At 41.3% G+C, this 22,849-nt stretch overlaps 1 protein-coding gene across 1 annotated transcript in view; it reads right to left on the bottom strand.

The window, feature by feature from the left end:
• Positions 1 to 7,120, bottom strand: part of PDE1A (phosphodiesterase 1A) — a 550,086-nt gene extending 542,966 nt beyond the window's left edge. The window contains exon 1 of the mRNA XM_073646788.1: positions 6,763 to 7,120. Coding sequence (XP_073502889.1) covers positions 6,763 to 6,863 — 101 coding nt within the window. The 5' untranslated portion in view covers positions 6,864 to 7,120. The remainder of the gene's footprint in view (positions 1 to 6,762) is intronic.
• Between the last annotated feature and the right edge of the window lie 15,729 nt (positions 7,121 to 22,849).

Genomic DNA, 22,849 nt, shown 5'->3' with positions numbered 1-22,849 from the left:
ACCTGACAGGGCACACCTGTGAAGTGAAAACCATTTCCGGTGACTACCTCTTGAAGCTCATCAAGAGAATGCCAAGAGTGTGCAAAGCAGTCATCAAAGCAAAAGGTGGCTACTTTGAAGAACCTAGAATATAAGACATATTTTCAGTTGTTTCACACTTTTTTGTTAAGTATATAATTCCACATGTGTTAATTCATCGTTTTGATGCCTTCAGTGTGAATGTACAATTTTCATAGTCATGAAAATACAGAAAAATCTTTAAATGAGAAGGTGTGTCCAAACTTTTGGTCTGTACTGTATGTGTCATCCATCTAATGTGAAGTACCCACTGGATAGTATTACTATGATGGTAGCATTTTACCTGCTTTTCTACCTGATGGTCAACTGACTTAAAGAGAATGTGTCATGTCCAAAAATGCTATTTACCTGCAGATAAAGGGTTAATCTGCAGGTTATTAGCATTAATATTCTGCCTTGCTGCTTTGCAGGAGCAGCAGCTACAGGGAGAAAATTAAGTTGTATCCTCCCTGTAGCCCCTATCTTCCAGTCATCAGTGTGGAGCAGGGAGAGGTTACTGTCACTGCTGACTATGCAGTAAGTGCACTGTAATCACTCACAATCATATTGATTGAAAGCCTGATCTGCAGTGTGTGTGTTCAGAGCAGACTGTCAATCAATGTGCAGGGGAGTGATTGCAGCCACGCACACTGTATAGTGAGCTAGAGAGCAGTGACTGTAACAGCTGCTTGCACCATCCCGATGACTGGAAATGAATGGCAGCAGGGAGGATATAACTTCATTTTCTACCTTTTGCCGCTGCTCCAGTAAGCCGGCCAGGCAGGATTTTAATGCTACCTACATGAAGATTAATCGTATAAAAGCAAATAAATATCATTTTTAGGCATGACAGGTTCCCTTTAATCATGTATATAGTCTATGTGTGGTCTAAAGCAGCATTCCTATACCCTTCCTCTTCACAACTCCTAGATAATAGCAGTGTTTCCCAACTCCAGTCCTCACGGCCCCCAACAGATTATGTTTTCAGGATTTCCTTAGTATTGCACAGGTGATGGAATTATCATCAAGGCACCAGGAATTCTCTCACCTGTGCAACACTATGGAAATCCTTATTAGAATGACTATAAGAAAAAGGCACAATATTACACACATTTATGATGGTAAACCATATCAAAATTGTATAGTCAGAATTACTGGTACCCATAATACTACTTTCCAATGGACCCGTATCTATGGACCAATCGTCACAACATGACTAACAAGGAGAGGCTAAAAATAAAAAAAAGACGATCTATTGGTCACTCAAAGTATAAAACTAGAAATCTTTATTAAACATGTAATACAGACAAGGTAGTTGAAAAAGGTTGACATAATCCAGACATGCATACATAAAAACAATGGACAGCGTGCAACAAATGCAGGAACCACATCATCTTATAATGTAACAGATAATATCCACATATTGATAAGAAAAGGGGGTGGTCACACATCAAAGGCCTATATCAATGGACATATATAGAATACGCATTCCACATGGATAGTCATACAGCTATATACCACAGACAGGTGTAATAGGGCATATAGCTAATTAATTTATTTCTATCAGTGCATTAATTCACTAGTTATCATAGCCCTTATACCTTATAAGATATGTGGCCACCACACTGTCCTGCACCCGGATGCATCACCCCGACGCACGTTTCGCCGCTAGCCTTTCTCAAGGGGTATATTTCTATCAAAATCCTGAAAACATGACCTGTTGGGACCCTGAGGACAAGAGTTTGAGAACCACTGATCTATAGAATGTTAACCAAAAATAGGGGGTAATCAGAATAGCATACGACTGCAGGATCAGTTTACACAGTTTGTTAGTAGCCTATAACCATGGGACATAGGCTGTTATAATAGCGCAGTCACACAAAGGCAAGGTTTTTTGGCAATTACGTGATAGGATGTATAGGACAGTGTCTTTACTACTTTGTGGGAAACTTGTAAAATGATGGAGCAGAAAGAGAGGATAAAGTTCCCATCAATCCAGGGTGTGGCCGGATTTGGGCTGCATAATGAGTTATTAGGTAGCCACTGAAAAAGACATACAAGCTGGTGAGGTTTACTCATACTGGGCTACCATAAATATTGGTTTTGAATAATATCTGTTTAGGGGTGGCAGGCAGCAGGACTTTGATCTACACAGCTAGGGAAGCTATTATGTCTGTTAGTAAGTACACGAAAGACTATCCGAAATATAAGGCCATAAAGTATAAACAGCATAAATATCTCCAACAAAAAAACTTTACAGAAAGGCCAAATATATTTTAGTTAAACACAATTTTTATTAATCAATATTTTAAAAAACATACCGTAATAAAGAAACATGTAAAAAGATGTGAGACATAATACACATAAGGCACAAGGTGGGTGTGTGGCACCCCAAGCGTCTGGTTGCCACAGTGGCATTGCCTCCCTCAAAAGAGGTAATGCCATACCTGGAAGCAAGCAGGAGTTCTTTTAGCCAGGTACACAATACATGCAACACTTCCTGGCTCTAGACCAGCAAGGGGGGGACCCCCCCTTGGCAACTGGATCTGGAGGCGGGGTTAGTTTAGTTTAGTGCAGGGAGTTGAGTTTAGGACATCAAGGAGAGAGGAGCTAGGGACTGGAGCTGAGGAAGCTCGTCCTAGCTGAAATACACAGAGGACCAGACAACGGAGTTCGAGGCTGTGGGGGATTCCAGACCCAGCAGCAGATACCGTAGGGCAGGAGATTGCAGGTCTCCTGGCCCCCATCAGACGCCCGGAGGCTCAGCAGCACCGAGGGACCAGTACCGCCAAGGAGGAGCAAGGCATCCACAAGGCCCGAGTTGCCAGCCATACGGGTGAGCACAGCACGTTACACTCAGGGACGTGGGCTACAACACAGCTACAAGCAGAATAGCCAAAGAGTATAGTAAGAACGGCAGGCCTACAACTCCACCTGTCCAGGAGGACTCTATGCTTGCTCCCAGACTGACCGGACTCTTATCACTAGCCAGTACTCCAGTCCAGGCCTGTTTAAAGTGTCATCAGTAAAGACCCTGGGATTGCACTATACGGACTCTGTGGTTATTTCTGCACCGCGACACCCTGCACAACCACCATCATCCACACACACTGCCCTGAAGCTACACTCTTCCTGTGGGGATTTATACCACCCTTGCTGCCAAACCACCAGCTTCAGAGGACTGTTCCGCAGCGGCGGCCTCATTAGCCGCACTCCACAGGTGGCATAGTCGGACATTATATATAACCTTTACACAGATACTACCCTTGGATTGACCGCCCTGGGTCACGGACCGGGTCACCGCCACTGTGACTACAACCAACAGCGTCTACCGGCAGGGCTCCGGGTACCCCACGGCCCAGGGGGGCACGTCAGGTGCACCCGGGTAAAAGTACAATATAGATATGTGCTAAGTAACTAATTTACAATATATCAATTGCAATCACTAAATATAGCTAATCTACCTGTTGTCAACAGGAATAGACATAACAAGAATTACATAATACCATGCATATATTAAGTATAGGACAAATATGAATAGAGTCTAAGTCAGTGTTTCCCAAACCCCATCCTCACAGCCCCCCACAGGTCATGTTTTCAGTATCTCCTTAGTATTGCACAGGTGAGAGAATTCCTGATGCCTTGATGATACTTCAATCACCTGTGTAATACTAAGGAGATCCTGAAAACATGACCTGTGGGGGGCCGTGAGGATGGAGTTTGGGAAACACTGGTCTAAGTAGATCAAAGTAAAAGTGTAGCGCACATTACCTCAGTCATTGTTTCGGGAGACCCACCACACCCAACGCGCGTTTTGCATTGAAATCCTTCTTCCAGGGATCAAAGCATAAGTCTGTATAGAAAATTGCTTCTGTGCATTGGCACATAGACTAATATTGATCAGTGCGCTGTCCATGTGCACAACCAGTAGTAATCAGCAAGCCAAAGCACATCAGCGATTCTCCACATGGATAGCTGTCAACAATTTGGCTCACGCTAGTTTAAAACGATATCCCTCCACATTGAAATGATCTTTATTGTATCCCGGCCGATGCATGCTAGTCTATCCCTATTTCTTTTTTTAGTTTTGATGAACTGGAGCAATGAAAAATATTGAGTGCAATGATAGATATAAATATATACAGTGTAAATTAATATTTGAACATATGAAAGTTTCCTTCAAACTAAGGAATTAAAGAATCATTATTTATTATCTTATCAACAAGCCCATATACTTGTAATTAGGTGACATTCCGCTTCGTATGATGCAAGAAGGAGCTTTGCATCGAAATTCTAATAAACAGTATTTATGAAAAGTGCATAACAATGCAAAAAGTTATTTCTTTAGCAAAGTAAAGGCCCATTTACACACACGAATAGCAGTTTGCAAAACTGAATTTCAAGAATATGATGGTCAGTGTAATTTTTACCTAGCGATGGCAAACAAGAAATGTATAAAAGTGCCTTGTGTAAAAGTAGATGTGTGCATGCAAATACTCAGTGCGGCACCGACCATGTGTTATTGGTAATGATGAATTTTACAGTTGAATGACTAATGAAAATCGATAAACATTCATTTTATAGTTGTTGTTCTTCTTCATGACAATTACCATTGCGATGGCTTGAAAACAATCATGACAAGAAAGAAACATGGCTGACTTCTTCCAAAAAGGTTGTATGTGGTATTTAATCTAAGCCCCATTTACTTCAATTGACCTGAACAGCAATAATGGACACAACCCATGGAAGGAAGCGGATATATTTTTCAATCCTGAACAACCTCTTTCCAAGACTTGATATCATACAACTATAAAATCAAATGGAAGAATCATTTGTTAGAATTATTAGCCCCAATAGAAGTGTGTCAAATGCACACCACCTAAAAACACAATACCTAAAAATGCATAAATCACAGCGGCAGCAGCTTCCAACAGATATATATACAAGTGTGCCAAGAGTGATGGAAGTATCCTGCGTTGCTGATAAATTACAAGCCACGATGAAATGAAGAATTGTTGGTTTAATGTCAACGCGTTTCGGAGTCACTCCGTCTCCTTTTTCAGGACAAACCACAAATAAAAAAAAAGTTTCATTTGTGGTTTGTCCTGAAGAAGGAGTCAGAGTGACTCCGAAACGCGTTGACATTAATCGATACTTACATCGCCCTTGGCACACTTGTATATCTATCCTTTGGAAGCTGTAATTTATGCAATTTTAGGTGTTGTGTCTCACACATCCCCTTTAGTTGAGCACCCTGCACCCTTTTGTTTTCTCTTTAATACTTGGATAAGACCCTATTGCGCTTTTGCATTGTTTATCTAGTCCGAAAAGAAGGCACTCAATTAAATGAAATGTAGGTTGAACACAACACATCCAGGTTTGACAAGAACAAAGATCTTTGCATGGTTAAATATTGTGCTCATGTGACTATTCGGGTAGACATTGTTGGCAACATTGTAAGTAAAAAAAACCATAACAAATCTGTAGACCTAACCAATGGACCAATGGTTGGCAGAAAGAAGGTCCACACAGTCAAAACAAGTCTGATTATTTTTACCAGTAAGATTTCTAAAATGTTCACTACAATGGTCCATGTTTCCCTAGTGAAAATATTCATCCATTTTATAGCTCAAAACAATTTCATCCAAAACTGAAAACAAGCCTAAAAATTCTCAATCAAAATTATCATATTGTTTTGCTTCTACACATTCCATGCGGACCTATGTGTCTCTGTCATTAGAGGCTACAAGCTATATAGTTTGACCCTGCAGTCCTTGTTGATGTCTAATTCTTCTAATGTACATTTGAAAAAATAGTTGATATTGGAAGAAAGTTTGACTACAGGCTAAGTTTGTAGTCTGTTACTAAGGAGTCACAAAGGTCTGCATAGGTAAAATATGTAAACTGTTAAAACAAATTTTAGCTTAATCTGTTTGAAGAGTTGTTTCAATTTTTACTTTTAGATTTAATGGCGCTACGGAAATGGTAACAAAGGTGTATATTCCCTTTAAATTGAATTTATTAAAATTCTGTAAAAAGCCACTTGTTTTCATGTAAATCTCATAAAAATTATATCCTGAAAATATGTTTGTTTTGCAAACAATTTGCTCTGTGGTTCAGACATTCTTTGTTCATTTTTCAGGTCCTCTTGGCAAAGCTATTATCAGGGAATCTTGCACATAGTAACCCTCTAATTAGCTGTTATCTGCCAGGAATCCAAAGGATAAATGTTCATTTTCTTTGTATGAAACACTGAGAACTACAAAGTACCCAGTGAAAAGAAATGTGTAATTATTGTTTCTACTTATCTTTCCTTTTTAAACTTTATATAATCTACGCAGACAAATCCAAAAATAAAGCAAACTGCCCCCCATATACTTATACTTATAAAACTGAATTTTGAGATCAGTGTCCAAACTGCCTCTATATACTTGCAAAACAAAAACATTTCCATCCCCATTAGTCATCACGATTATAAAGTATAATCAAGTTACAGAATCTGAGTGTATGAGTGATACGTATCTAACCAAACGGAACTCGAAATAGAGCAAGACTGCAACGAAGCATAATCACAACAAGTACACTCCTAAAAGAAAATTTGGAAGCACTTCTTATACAAGAACAGTGGGTCATCCGTATTGCACACTAGTAATAATACTAAACACATCACAAGCAATCATTAATAGAGTGGTCTATGATACTCACATCCCTTGCAAACGTTGGACCATTTTGTCATTTGATTCCTTTTTTTTAATTTTGGAAGAAGTATACCGATTCTCCAAGGATTCGGATGCTGTAGAATCCATTGTATGTGCCTTAAGGTGCAACAGTTACATTGACAGTAAGTCCCACCAAGCAAAAGCATTCCTTAGTCCATTGTATGTCAGTAAACCAAGTCATGTAAGAAGAAGCGATACTAGAATCTAGTCCATGAATGAAGTCAAGGGATTCAAAAAAATTGACGGAATTTAACTTAATGGATAATCCCACTATTTTGTCTCCTGTGAAATTGTGCAGTTGAAACTATCCTCCTGCTCTGATAAGTATGAGCAGCGTACGATGGTAAGAATACCGCTGCCTGCCTATACGCTCAAGCACTTCCCACATGCAGTTCAGTTTTACAGTTGTGCTCACTGAAGCACAAAAGCACTTTGCAATATCCAAGGATTCATTGTCATTTAGAATAAAGGAGAATTACTTAAGCTCTCCACGAGAGACAGATTTGCGGTGGGGAAAATAAAAGTACTAAAGCAGGTATAAGAAAAAAGGAAAAGAATAAAAAAGTCAAAATTATCAGACCTCCAGGACAAGACACAATTTTGTATATCTTATATGTAGATGGAAAAGAGTTAATGGATGGATTTGCGCTATTACAATAATCTATTTGCTAACCCCGGTGGACAGGATATAAAAGAGGCGCTTGCATCAGCTGCTCATGAAATCATTGTATGATTATTCATCTTTTCTTAGCATCACCACCACGTAGTAGGTAAATGTCACTCACACCAATAATCACTGTTGCAGCTGCCACATACTGTACACCATTCATCCGCTAAACCCTTTAGGTCATGTAGCGAGAAAGAGAATAGCAAGTAGTTCAAGCTAAACAAGTGTGTATGAGTCAGAAGGGCTTTGAAATTACACGTTAATGTTGCCAAAACTTTGCATTTATTCTCCACCTGATGTGCGTAGCATAGAAAGAAGTGTTGGCAGTGTCATTAAAGGAATGTTACACATTATGCAGAATTAAATCACCTGCACAATAATGAAGGCCATTGGTGTACATCTAGCTGCCTCTAAAATGCATCTGTAACTAAAAAGGTGTATAATAAAAATAAACCTAAAAAGTGAAGTAGTAGGCTCTAGTGATGATCGAGCATGCTCGTTGCTCGAGATTTATGAGCATGCTCGGGCGAGCACCTATTATCTTCAGCGTGCTCGGGCTTTAAGTTTTCGTCGCTCTGTGAACATGATTTGCGACAGTTTGACAGCTGTAATACATGTGAGGAATGCTGGAAAAACAGGCATTCCACACATGTATTAAAGCTGTCAAACAGTCGCAAATCATGTTCACGGAGCAACGAAAACTTAAAGCCCGAGCACGCTGAAGATAATAGGTGCTCGCCTGAGCATGCTCGTAAATCTGGAGCAGCGAGCATGCTCGATCATCACTAGTAGGCTCTAAAGCAATCAGGATGGGCATACATTTTTTTCACCAACACAAAGTTTTGGTCAGAGCTATGGAATCGCAGTAAATGATAGAAGCTTCATAGGCAAGTTACAGTATGTCCATCTTGATTGGCAGTTTATTGTATTGCTTAGAGGGCACACTTGGTGCCTACTAATTTAGCTCTTTATGTATTCAACTTTTTAGGTAGATTTTTGTAGGATACTTTTTCTGGTAAACCATTTCATTGTTAATTTGCCAAGAGAAAAAAACAAACGGCCTCCACTATCATCCTACACCATCACAACCTTATCGGTCCTCTGGCCTCTTAAATGTCTAAGTTGTGCCTTGTAGATAGATAATTAGCGTGCACTCTGTCTATAATCAATGAAGAGCTGATGAAATGGACTTATAATGCCCGGTAAATGTACAAAATTTAATTCATCGCACATTATTTGAATGTTTTTGGTTGTCATTAAGATTTAAAAAGAGAAAACACAGTAGTTTGACAATAAATGGCTTCACCCAACCAATGACCGTAAGTGGAGAAAAAGTTTTTTTATTATCATTCATATTCTCTGAAGCAAGGCCAAGAAAGGAACAATTCTGCCGGGGTATGTAAACTTTTGAGCACACCTGTATATATGTTTTCTCTATGTTATCTGGAGAATAAATGTTTTGGTGTGGGCTCTACCATAATGGGAATGAGGTGATCCTAAGATTAAGATTAATTCTTTACCATCCTTCCTGTCAGCTTTCTGCAGAGTGTATGATGAACCAGGTTGTGTCTACTCAGCCACTGATTCCATATTGTGGCTGAGATAACAGTGTAACTCTATGGGACGTTATGCCATCCAATTCCATACCCTGACTGCTGAATTGGCCAGGAGCAATGATGCTCTCCAGACTATTTTCTTCGCTGGCCTATCCATCTCGATCAATGAGGCCATCTTCCCTTGATAATTTAATTTTTCTTCCCACCCGAGTAGTCTCATTTTAAAGAGAGGTCAAGAAAAAAGCTCAGGATTCCCGTGTCCTACATCCCAGAACATCTTCAAAATCTACTCTCAATCTACTCTCAAAGAGGCCATACTGAAACCCATGCAAACTGATAGGAAGAAATTGTCGTAGTGCCGAAAGATCCTGTCGCCATACTGAAGGACTTTGTCTATATTGTGGTTAAAAGAGTGAAAACTCAATTTGTTTCTTTATGGAGGACTGTGAATGGCTCCACAATTCCATATCCAATATCGTACTGAAAAGATAGCTCTTCAGATTTGAACGTTATGCGTTAACGACATTTTTTTATGATTGGTTAGATCTTCCATTGGGGATCATTTTGCTTTCAAAATTGCCTCAAAGCTGTACCTTAATCACCTTCTCTGAAACTTTGCTCTGCCTCCATTGCCTCCAATTTGCCAACCTTTTCTAAATTGTCAGCCAAGACACTACCTTCATATCAGCCATTTGACTGTGTCATTCCCCTTCTTCCAGGTGCTGAACCACCCAGAGGGAGAATTTATCATTCATCTCTTCTTGAGACTGATGTAATATCCACATACATTAAAGAGAATTTGGAGAGGGGGTGTAACACCATACAACTCATTCATTCATGGAAACCAAGGCAGAACTTAGACATTTACAGTTGAAACCAGAAGTTTACATACACTATATAAAAAAACCACATATGCATGTTTTTCTCAATATCTGACATGAAATCAGAATAAACCTTTCCAGTTTTAGGTCAATTAGGATTACCATCATTTTTAATATTTGCCAAATGCCAGAATAATGAGAGAGAGAGAATTTTTTAAGGCATTTTTATTACTTATTGCAAAGTCAAAAGTTTACATACATTTCATTAGTATTTGGTACTATTGCCCTTAAACTGAATGAATTGTGTCAAAAGTTTGGGATATCCTTCCACAAGCTTCTCACAATAGTTGGTCAGAATTTGGGCCCATTCCTCCTGACAAAACTGGTTTAACTGATCCAGGTTTGTAGGTTGCCTTGCTCGCACATGCCTTTTCAGCTTTGCCCATACATTTTCAATAGGATTGACATCAGGGCTTTGTGATGGCCACTCCAAAACATTGACTTTGTTATCCATAAGCCACTTTGTTACCATTTTGGCACTATGCTTCGGGGCATTGTCCATTTGGAAGACCCATTTACTTCCAAGCTTTATCTTTCTGGCTGATGTCTAGAGATGTTACTTCAGTATTGCCACATAATCTTCTTTTCTCATGAAGCCATCTATTTTGTGAAGTGCACAAGACCCTCCTGCAACAAAACAACCCCACAACATGATGCTGCCACCCCATGTTTCACAATTGGGATGGTGTTCTTAGGCTTTAGAGGCTTCTCCCTTTTTCCTCCAAACATAACGATGGTCATTATGACCAAAAAGTTCAATTTTAGCTTCATCAGACCACAGGACATGTCTCCAAAAATTAAGGTCTTGGTTATTAACACAATCTTACCAGCTTCTACCATCATCTTCATAAGGTCTTTTGATTTTGTCCTTGGGTTGATATGCACATGTCGCACCAAAGCATGTTCATCTCTGGGACACAGAACCTGTCTTCTTTCTGAACGGTATGATGGCTGGACATTCCCATCTTGTTTGTACTTGCGTATAATTGTTTGTACAGATGAACAAGGCACCTTCAGGTATCTTGAAATTATACCCAAGGATGTGCCAGACTTGTGCATGGCCACAATTCGCTTCTTGATATCTTGGTTGCTTTCTTAAGACTTTCCCATGATGCTACACAAAGAAGCAGTGTCTTTCGGGTGTGCATTAAAATACATCCACAGGTGTGTCTCTAATTAACTCAGATGTTGCCAAAAACCTATTGGAAGCTTCCAAACACATGACATCATCATATGGTCAGTCCAGAAATGTCTAAGGCATCGTAATCTTAGTGTATATAAACTTTTGACTTTGCAGTAAGTAATGAAAATGCCTTAAACATCATTATTCTGGCATTTGGCAAATATTAAAATTATCCATTGCCCCTCATATCTGAGTTATTTGACCCGAATAAAGGTGCAACCATCTTCACCAAGTTAGACTTGCATGCAGCCTATAACCTAATCTAGATCAAACAAGGTGATGAATGGAAGAATGTGATAAAAACACGTGATGGTCACTATTTCTTTATTATTTCATTCACTCCACATACCTCCATTAATTTCCACAGCACTTCACAGACATCATCATTACTGTCCCAGTTGGGGCTCACAATTTAAATTCCCTATCGGTAGGTCTTTGTTGTATGGGAAAAAAACGGAGAACCCGGAGGAAACCCACGCAACCACAGGGAGAACATACAAACTCCTTGTTCAAGCCTTCCAGGAACATAAATCTTGTTTTCCACTACTCCTGTCCTACACCATCCTGATGTCAACAGCCCATTTTCCCTTGAAGTAAGTGCCTCTGCAATTGGTCTAAGATAGGATGTGACCTAAGAGGAAGGGGAAAATGCGGGAGCGCTATCTAAGCTTAATATTAAAAGACAAAGATCAGAATTAGGTAAAATAAGTTTTGCTCACCTTATAGAGTTGTGACTGGTTGGTTCATTGCTTCCAATTGAGACAAGTGCATGGGGGCATGGGGAGGAATAAATGTATTGGCAGATCTGCTAATCCGCCCGCCAACCTCTAACATTAGTAAAGGGTATAAATAATTTACTTCAAACTATACCAGACATACACCTGATGAAGGCTACACAGCCAAAATGCGTTGTGTTTCTCATGGTTTTTATAGAGCTTGTATATGTTTTTTATGTGTCAATGTGACATACTTTATGCCAGAGTTCTTAAAATAAAAGAAATCGTTTTATACACCTGGATCCTCGTTTTTATCAATCAAGTGGAAGCACCCTGGGATTGGCTCATCTCCTCCTCTGCTGCACAATTGGTGTAAGAGAATTTCTCTCAGAAAAACTACTCTGGATCAAGAAATCTTCTGTGTAGATTATGCTCCAAAAAATTTTCTCCAACAGAACGGACTTATTCCATTGGTGACCATGAGTTCTTAGATATAAAATTAGCTCTTGAGGAATGATGGCATATACTTGTAGGAGCTAAGTTCCCGGTGACCATCCATATTGACCATAGAAATCTGGAATATCTTCAGTTAGGCCATAGTTTGAAATTCTGCCAAGATTGTTGTTTACTATTGTTATGCAAGGTGTGGGAAAGACTTAGTGCAACACAGAGGGAAGAGGGAAAGGGAGCTCAGACACTAGGGACAGGGGGGAGTGGAGACTTTCTAGTCTGGACTAGTGTCACCCTGTCTCAACTACAGTCCCTATATTGGCTCTGCACCAATCGTCGCACGCGTGCCTCGCCCTGACTTTCCCTGGCGTATGGCTAAGGCTAGGGAAGGAAGGAGATGAGCACTAGTCAATCTCCACTAAACTCTACAGACAACAAGGGTAGACAAACAGGGGGGAATTGCTTAGCTTTAGACGACTCCAAACAAATGCGCACGCGGCCTCAAGCTCCAGAGAGGTGCGAAGTACTGCTCTTGCTAAAGCCTCATAAGTAGTAATGAATGTCACCGGCACCTACCTCTCAGACACATCAGGTATTTATACACCCAGGCAAGGGAGCTAATTAGCCAGGGGGAGGTAGCTGCTGGGTCCTAGAGCCTTTAAGAAGATGTTTGTAATGCCAAATGTAGAGATCTCCTGCAACCAACTACAGGGCGACTGTCTGTCACTTCTGACACACCCATGACCTCTACGAGTGGCCTCTGGACACTCAGGACCGGATTTTTCAGGAAAAGAGATGTGAAATGAGGGAACCAATCTGGGAACATTCACCTCTGACGCTGAAACCCACATCCTCTCCTCTGGACCATGGCTTTTCCAGTGCACCAAGTTTTGTAGAGAACGACGTTGGAGACGAGAATCTACAATCCTCGAAATCTGGAACTCCAGATTACCATCAACCATTACTGGGGGCGGTGGTAGAGGCAAGCGCTCAAGAGGTTCCACATATTTTTTAAGTAAGGCCCTATGGAACACATTGTGGACTTTAAGGGCCTGAGGAAGTTCAAGACGAAATGCTGCTGGGTTAATGACGGCGGTTATTTTTTAGGGACCAACAAACCTAGGTCCCAGCTTCCAAGAAGGAAATTTCAATCTTATATTCCTGGTAGACAGCCACAAAAAGTCATTCACATTCAGGTCTGGACCTGGCAAGGGTTTTCTGTCAGCCGTATGTTTATACCTGTCTCCCATGATCTTTAAATTACTCAGCACACCCTGCCATACCGAGGAGAGCGACAAAGCAAACTGTTCCTCCTCAGGAACTCCTGAAGCTTCTCCCCCACTAAAGGTACCAAACTGTGGGTGATAACCGTATGCACCGAAGAACGGTGACCCGTGAGTGGATTCTTGACAATGATTATTAATGGCAAATTCTGCCAGAGGTAGGTAGGATGCCCAATCCTCCTGATTTTCAGAAACGAAAATGTTCCTTGATTATTTTGCGGCGCAGATCAGATGGTACAAATAACTTTCCTGAAGTGCAGGAGGCAGGGGCATCCCCCTGTGCCTCCAACACCTCACCCTTGAGTTCAGGATAAAGTGCTGAAATGACTATCCCTTTCTGTAAAATCGGGGCGGGGTTCTCATGGTCACCACCACCAGGGAAGCTCCGGGACATTCCCAGTCAAGGATTGCACAGATCTTCTCCGGATTCATCCGAAAACCCAAAGATGACAACAAGTACCCCAAAAACTGCACCTCCTGAACAGCGAAAACACATTTTTCTAGTTTAGCATAAAGTTTGTTATCCCTTAATATCTGGAGCACTTGCTTAACATGCCCCCGATGAATCTCAAAATCAGGTGAGTAAACCAAAATATTGTCCAGATAGACCACCACAAACCTCCCCACCAAATGATGGAAAATGTAGTTTATGAAATGCTGGAATACCGCAGGTGCAGTGGTCAAACCAAAAGGCATAACCAGACTCTCAAAATGTCCTTCCAAGGTATTAAACGCTGTTTTACATTCGTCCCATTCTCTGATTCTAACCAGGTTGTAGGCTCCCCTTAAATCCAACTTGGAGAATACCTTAGCTCCCACAACCTGGCTGAACAAATCAGGAATCAGAGGAAGAGGGTATGGATCACGGAAGGTAATTTTATTTAATTCCCGGAAATCTAAACAGGGACGTAGACCGCCATCTTTTTTCTTCACAAAGAAAAACCTTGCCACCACGGGAGAAGATGAGGGTCTGATATGTCCCTTCTCCAGACTTTCCGCAACGAAATGCTTCATGGCTTGTCTCTCAGGGCCAGAAAGATTATAGAGTCTAGACTTCGGTAGTTTAGCTCCAGGGGTCAGGTTAATAGGACAGTCATAAGCACAATGAGGAGGCAAATCCTGACACCCCCCCTCTCAGAAAAATGTCCTAAAAACCATACAGAAAAGCAGGTATTATTTCCATAGAAACAGTAGCAACGGAAATATCTAAACAGTTCTCATGGAAGTAATCTCCCCATCCAATAATGTCCCCGGTTTGCCAATCCACCAACAGATTATGTTTAACAAGCCATGGGATACCCAAAACAATCGGTGTGGGAAGATTGTCCAGAACGTAGCAAGGGATTATTTCACAATGAACTGACCCCACCCTCAGTTTTACATTATGTACAATCTGAGTAAATGCTTTCTGTGCAAGTGGCGCCAAGTCGATGGCGAAGATGGAAATAGGTTTAGCTAAAGTACAGCAAGCAAGACCATGAGTTTTCAAAAACTCAGCATCAACCATGCTGACTCTGGGTTTGCTCTCTAGCATCACCTCTGCTGTCAGGTCAAAGAGGGAACTGCAGTTTAGCCACAAATGCACCCCTTGTTTATCCAACTCCAGACTACCAAGAGTTAATCGAGTCTCCTTTTGTTTAGGAATTGAAGGACAGGTCCCAACAAAATGTCCCTTTTTCCCACAATAAAAACATACTCATTTTTCATGCGAATCTCCAGGGAGATGTATGATGTTCCTTCACCTCCCCCCAGTACTGGTTCACTCCCAGACCGCTCCCCTGGCAGAGATACACAACCCCGACAAGAAGACCCCAGATAAGGTGGTCTCACCAGTCTATCCAGAAGCCATCTATCAAGACATATGGCCAAATATATGTCAGCCTCCGAGGACTGAGGGGTTTCATATACTGCCAAGGCATCTTTTAATCTTCCAGTAAGCCCCTCACAAAATTGACTTCTAAGGGCTGAGTCATTCCATTTGGAATCCGTTGCCCATCTATGGAATTCAGAACTGTACGTCTCCACTGACCGATTCCCCTGCTGAAGGCAACGTAGCCTAGACTCAGCCAAGGGGACTCAGTCAGGGTCATCATAGGTAAGGGCCAGAGCCCAAAAAACTCCTTTACAGACTGGAGACAAACCGAGTCCTGCCATAAAGAAAATCCCCAGGATTGAGAATCGCCCTGCAGTAGAGAGATCACAATTCCAACCCGTTGCTCCTCATTTCCGGAGGAATAGGGACGAAATTTAAAATACAATTTGCAGGCCTCCTTGAATACAAAAAAACTTGTCCCTACCTCCAGAAAACCTGCCCAGCCTTGAGTTCAGGCTGGGCAGGACTACCTGCAGAGACCCCCATATTGGTGACCTGTAGCTAGCCACTGATGCTGCTGCTGTACCTCATCGCGGATGTCATTCTCCTCCAGAGACAGCATGTGCAGCCGCTCTGCAACTGAACCCATACCAAAGGAGAAAGGAAAAAAAAAAAAGACCAAAAACACACAGGGAAAAAAAAAAGTCAGGTTTTTTTTTTCCTTTTCAAAACGTGCTCAGCCGGCGATAATGTCATGCAAGGTGTGGGAAAGACTTAGTGTAACACAGAGGGAAGAGGGAAAGGGAGCCCAAACACTAGGGAAAGGGGAGAGTGGAGACCTCCTGGTCTGGACTAATGTCACCCTGTCTTAACTATAGTCCCTATATTGGCTCTTCACAAATCGCCACATGCGTGCCTCGCCCTGACTTTCCCTGGCGTATGGCTAAGGCTAGGGAAGGAAGGAGATGAGCACTAGTCAATCTCCACTAAACTCTATAGACAACAAGGGTAGACAAACAGGGGGGAATTGCTTAGCCTTAGATGACTCCAAACAAATGCGCACACAGCCTCAACCTCCAGAGCGGTACGAAGTACTGCTCTTGCTAAAGCCTCACAAGTAGTAATGAATATCACTGGCACCTCCCTCTCAGACACACCAGGTATTTATACACCCAGGCCAGGGGGCTAATTAGCCAGAGGGAGGTAGCCACTGGGTCCTAGAGACAGACAGCCTTTAAGAATATGTCTGTAATGCCAAACGTAGAGATCTCCTGCAACCAACTGCAGGGCAACTGTCTGTCACCTCTGACACACCCGTGACAACTATTCTTCCTATGGTTTGACTTCATCCTCACCTACTGTCCTGCTGAGAAAAAAACACAGGGCTTATGCTCTATCCTGGCCTTTTGATTCTTGTGATGACTCTGAAGATGCACCATCACTTGTAATTGAATCTGGACTTATCATTGCTACCACTCTTCTTCTTCCAGCTCTCCACCTGAATTACATTCTCTAGTCTCAAAAGAACTCTGCAGGAAAGTCTTATTTTGGACTCATTCTTCTCTTCTCTCTGGTCAACCAGGAGTTAAACAAACTGCTGAACTCCTTTCTCGTTTCTACTGAATTCGCAGCATCTTGACTTAAGTTTGCACTGTTCAAACCCTCATGTCAAGTGCCTCTTGGTCCTCTTCAGGCTCTTCCTATACCTGACGTTCATTTCCCATATAATATATCTATATCTTTGAAACAAGATGAGAAAACCCCAAATACAATACACTATTTCTCATTCCTCATTCTAGATTAGTAATTAAGTAAAGAGATCAAAATACTCCGTAAATCTGCTTATTCAAACATTATTTTTAGTATTATTATCACAAAACATACAGACATCCCATAAAATTATATCAAAAGCCCCTAAAACAAAGAAAACCCCATTAAAATTGAGGCAGTGTGGTCAGAGGTATCACTTTTTACACCAAGGATGATTATAGTTTAGAGAATCAAAATATAAAGTTGTAAAATTTAGCACATATGATTAGAATTCAGTACCTCATAATTCGGGGAATATACCCCATATACAAGCCATTAAATTGTCACATAACATATGTAGCTAGAATACAAAGCCTCATAGTCCGGGGAATATATCCCATATACAAGCCAGTATAATTATCACACTTATTGCATCAGTTACAACTTATATATAAAACATTACACAATACATTAAACTTTGGTGCACATCACCACTGATAGGGATCATGCCTGAGTTCTAGTTAAACAACCAAGTGGTATCAAGGTTATAGTACCCCCAAGGCAGGCATAATACAAACCAGTGCCAGAATATTAGAAGACCACACTGCCTCGTACCCCCTTCCTATACCTGGACTGAGATTTTTATGGACTTTGTTACAGATCTCCCTGAAATACAAGGGTTCACTCCTATCTGGGTTGAAGTGGACCTCAACAACAACAACTAAGCAATGTACGAGCTGTAAGAAGGAGATCAGGGTTCTCTGTCATACATCTCGCACACTGAGAAGCCTGCTCTGAGCTATAGTGGGGAGTGTTCTTTTCTTGGAGTGTTCCTTACTCATTATGATTGGTCAGAATCATACAAGGGAAGAAGTACACGCCTCCAGTGACAACTGTCTTATAACATCAACTTGGACTTAACAAAATTCAACTCATTAGATGCCAAATACTTTGATTGCTAATTTCTCTGCAACACAGAAATGAAAAAAGAAAAAAAAAAGGTATTCCGCTCTACATAGTAACATAATTTTTAAGGTTGAAGGAAGACTTAGTCCATCTAATTCAACCCATAGCCTAACATGTTGATCCAGAGTAAGGCAAAAAAAAAACATGTGGCAAACACTAAGCTCCACACTGGGGGAAAAAATTCCTTGCTGACTCCACATACGGCAATCAGACTAGCTCCCTGGATCAACGCCCTATCAAGGAATCTAGTGTATATAACCAGTAATATTATACTTTTCAAGAAAGGCATCCAAGCCCTTCTTAAATTTTAGTAGTGAATCACTCTTTACAACATAATACGGCAGAGAGTTCCATAGTCTCACCGCTCTTACAGTAAAGAATCCCCGTCTGTGATTATGATTAAACCTTCTTTCCTCCAGACGTAGAAGATGCCCCCTTGTCCCCGTCTCAAGCCTCAGAGTAAAAAGATCAGTAGAAAGGTCTTTGTACTGTCTCCTCATATATTTGTACATAGTAATAAGATCACCCCTAAGCCTTTGTTTATCCAAACTAAATAACCCCAAGTGTGATAACCTGTCTTGGTATGGCAGACCCCCCAGTCCTCTAATAACCTTGGTCGCTCTTCTCTGCACCCGCTCTAGTTCAGCTATGTCTTTCTTATACAGCGGAGACCAGAACTGTACACAGTATTCTAAGTGGGGTCGCACTAGTGACTTGTATAAAGGTAAAATTATGTTCTCCTCATGAGCATCTATGCCTCTTTTAATGCATCCCATTATTTTATTTGCTTTTGCAGCAGCTGCCTGACACTGGCCACCAAACGTGAGCTTGTCGTCCACCAATACACCCAGGTCTTTTTCAGTGACAGTTTTGCCCAGTGTTTTACAATTAAGCATATAATAATACATTTTATTTCCTCTGCCCAAGTGCATTACCTTACATTTATCCCCACTAAAGCTCATTTGCCATTTATCAGCCCAAGCTTCTAGTTTACATAGATCCTCCTGTAATATAAAATTGTCCTCCTCTGTATTGATTACCCTGCAGAGTTTAGTGTCATCTGAAAATATTGAACTACTACTCTGTATGCCCCCTACAAGGTCATTAATAAATATGTTAAAAAGAAGCGGGCCCAAAACTGACCCCTGTGGTACCCCACTGTTAACTGTGACCCAGTATGAGTGTGTTCCATTAATAACCACCCTTTGTTTCCTATTACTGAGCCAGTTCTTAACCCACTTACATATATTTTCCCCTGTCCCCATTGTTCTCATTTTATGTATCAACCATTTGTGTGGAACCGTATCAAAAGCTTTTGAAAAGTCCATATATACAACATCCACTGCATTTCTTTGGTCCAGTCCGGAACTTACCTCTTCATAAAAGCTGATCAGATTAGCTTGACAGGAACGACGGTCCCTCGTAAACCCATGCTGATATTGGGTCATGAGGTTATTCTTCTTCAGATACTCTAGTATAGCATCTCTTAGAAAACCCTCCAGGATTTACCCACAGTAGAGGTTAAGCTTACTGGCCTATAATTTCCAAGTTCGGTTTTTGTCCCCTTTTTGAATATTGGCACCACATTTGCTATATACCAGTCCTGTGGTACAGATCCTGTTATTATGGAATCTTTAAAGATTAAAAATAATGATCTATCTATGATGTTACTTAATTCCAGCAGTACTCGCGGGTGTATCCCATCCGGGCCAGGGGATTTGTCAACTTTAGTGATTTTTAGACGCCGCCGTACTTCCTGCTGGGTTAAGCAAGTGACATTTAATGGAGAATTTTTGTTATCACTGATCATGTTTTCTGTTATTCGATTTTCTTGTGTAAATACTGTTGAAAAAAAATAATTTAGCATATTGGCTTTTTCCTCATCCTCATCCACCATTTTACCTAGACTATTTTTAAGGAGGCCAACACTATCATTTTTAGTTTCTTACTATTTATGTAGTTAAAGAATATTTTGGGATTATTTTTACTTTCTCTGGCAATGAGTCTCTCTGTCTCAGTCTTTGCTGCCTTGATTTGTTTTTTACAGAATTTATTTAATTTTCTGTATTTATTTAATGCCTCATCACTACCTACTTGCTTTAGTTCTCTAAATGCTTTCTTTTTGTCACTTATTGCGCCCCTTACAGCTCTATTTAGCCATAGTGGTTTCCTCCTATTTCTAGCATGTTTATTATCATAGGGTATATATTGTGCACAGGTCCTATTCAGGATGCTAATAAATGTCTCCCATTTGCTTTGTGTAGTTTTATGTCCCAGGATATCGTCCTAGTTTATAGCACTAAGATCATCTCTCAGCCGTTGGAAATTTGCCTTCCTGAAGTTTAGTGTCCTTGTAACCCCTCTACTACACATCTTACTAAAGGATACATGAAAACGTATTATTTTGTGATCACTATTACCCAAGTGACCCCCAACTCGTATATTTGATATGCGGTCTGGCCTGTTGGTTAATATTAGGTCTAGCAGTGCCCCCCTTCTTGTTGGGTCCTGAACCAGTTGTGAAAGGTAATTATTAGTGTTGAGCGAGTATGTTCTGTTCCGAGTATGCTCGAGCCAAGCTCCGAGTATTTACAGCTGCTCGGTGATATGGTTGAATCGCTCCCGTGTGCATGATTTGCAACTGTTTGACAGCTTTATTACATGTGAGGAATGTGTAGGAAATAGACATTCCTCACATGTAATAAAGCTGTCAAACAGTCGCAAATCATGCACACGGGAGCGACTCAACCATATCACCGAGCAGCTGTAAATACTCGGAGCTCGGCCCGAGCATACTCGGCGAAAGGGTTAATAGGACATACTCACTCAACAATAGTAATTATCTCTCATAGTTGTAAAAAAACTATTACTTTTACTGGAACTACAGGTTTCTGTTCCCCAATGTATTTCAGGGTAGTTAAAGTCCCCCATAATATTGACTTCTCCTTGAGTCGCTGCTTAATCTATTTGCTCTATGAGGATATTCTCCGCTGCTTCCATTATTTTTGGAGACTTATAACAAACCCCTAACAGTAATTTATTATTTTTCCCCTTCCCCTCATCTCCACCCACAGGGACTCTACATTTTCATTAGATTCACAGTTATTCTCACCCAAGATGGGTTTTAAGGATGATTTTACATATAAACACACACCTCCCCGCTTGTTTGTATGGTCATTTCTGAACAGACTATAGCCCTGTAAATTAACTGCCCAGTCATGGCTCTCATCCAGCCATGTCTCAGATATCCCCACCATGTCATAATTATTTTCCAACAAAATTAATTCTAATTTCTCCATTTTGTTGGTGAGGCTTCTGCCATTAGTGTACATGCATTTTAAGTATCTCTCAGTACCTCTAAACCTTCTTACTATATTGACTGCTTTAACCCCACCCCCAATTTCTTTATTTGTGCCCAGGTCACTATCTGCATTATCTTCCCCATTTATAAAATGAACCCCCCCCCCCCAATCTCTAGTTTAAACACTTCTCCAACCTTCTAGCCATTTTCTCCCCCAGAACAGCTGCATCCTCCTCATTGAGGTGCAGCCTGTCCCTAGCGTAGAACCTGTAGCCAACTGAGAAGTCGGCTCAGTTTTCCAGGAACCAAAACCCCTCCTTCCTACACCAATTGCTGAGCCACTTATTTATCTCCCTAATCTCTCGTTGCCTCTCTGGCATGGCACGTGGTACAGGCAGTATTTCAAAGAATACCACCTTGGAGGTCCTTGCTTTCCGCTTGAAGCCTAATTCCCTGAAATCATCTTTAAGGACCTTCCACCTACCTCTAACGTTGTCATTTGTGCCAATGTGCACCATGACCGCTGGGTCCTCCCCAGCCTCTCCCAGTAATCTGTCAACCCGATCAGCGATGTGCCGGACTCGAGTGCCAGGTAGGCAGCACACTGTTCGACGATCCTTGTCTTTGTGACAGATTGCCCTATCTGTTCCCCTAATAATTGAGTCCCCCACTACCAGCACCTGCCTGGCATGCCCTGCTCTACTATTCCCCCCTTACTGGAGCTGACACTCCTCCGGCTTTCAGAGGACATGCCTTGATGCAGCAGTGCTACCCCTTTACTGACACTCCCCTCATCTGCCAACTTTGCAAACTTATTGGGGTGTGCCAAATCAGGACTATCCTCCCTGGCACTCTTCCCTCTACCCCCCTTCTAACTGTCACCCAGCTAGCTGCCTCACTGTCCTGCAGCTCCATACTACCACACCCCCCACACACATCTACAACAGTGAGCAGCTGCTCAGTGAGCAGAAGACTCCTTTCCATATTGTCTATGGATCTCAGTGTTGCCAGCTGCTCATTTAGATCCAGTACCTGGGCTTCCAAACGCACAATGTGCTCACAACTCGCACAGCAGTATGCACCCACGACCGGCTGTTCAAGGATTGCATACATGTGGCAAGATGTACACTGGATAGCATTGCCAATAATGGAGCTCATTTCCTAATGGGGATTGCACTAGGCAGAAATGTTAAGTAAAAAGAAATGTAAAGAATTAATAAAAACTCCCTGAATACAAAGTCACTGAATCACAAGTCACACACTTCCGTTTGCACCTATGCTCCGGTCACACTCAGCTCATTCACACTCACTAAGGAAGAAGATTTAGGCTATGTGCCCACGTTGCGGAAATTAAACATATTTTTTACGCTTCTCCCTGGCAGGAAAAACGCATGCAGATTTTACATGCGGTTTTCCCGCCAGGTAGAAGCGTTTGTGAAGCGTCTTTGCATGCATTTCCGCATGCAGGTTATCAAGCGCTTTTCCAAGCGATTTTAGCATCATTTGGA

The sequence above is a fragment of the Phyllobates terribilis genome, unplaced genomic scaffold, assembly GCF_046119375.1.
Source record: "Phyllobates terribilis strain yellow unplaced genomic scaffold, ASM4611937v1 Scaffold_9__5_contigs__length_417890890, whole genome shotgun sequence".
Lineage (NCBI taxonomy): Eukaryota > Metazoa > Chordata > Amphibia > Anura > Dendrobatidae > Phyllobates > Phyllobates terribilis.
The sequence above is the reverse complement of the archived record's forward strand: the minus strand, read 5'-3'. Positions and strand labels throughout refer to the sequence as shown.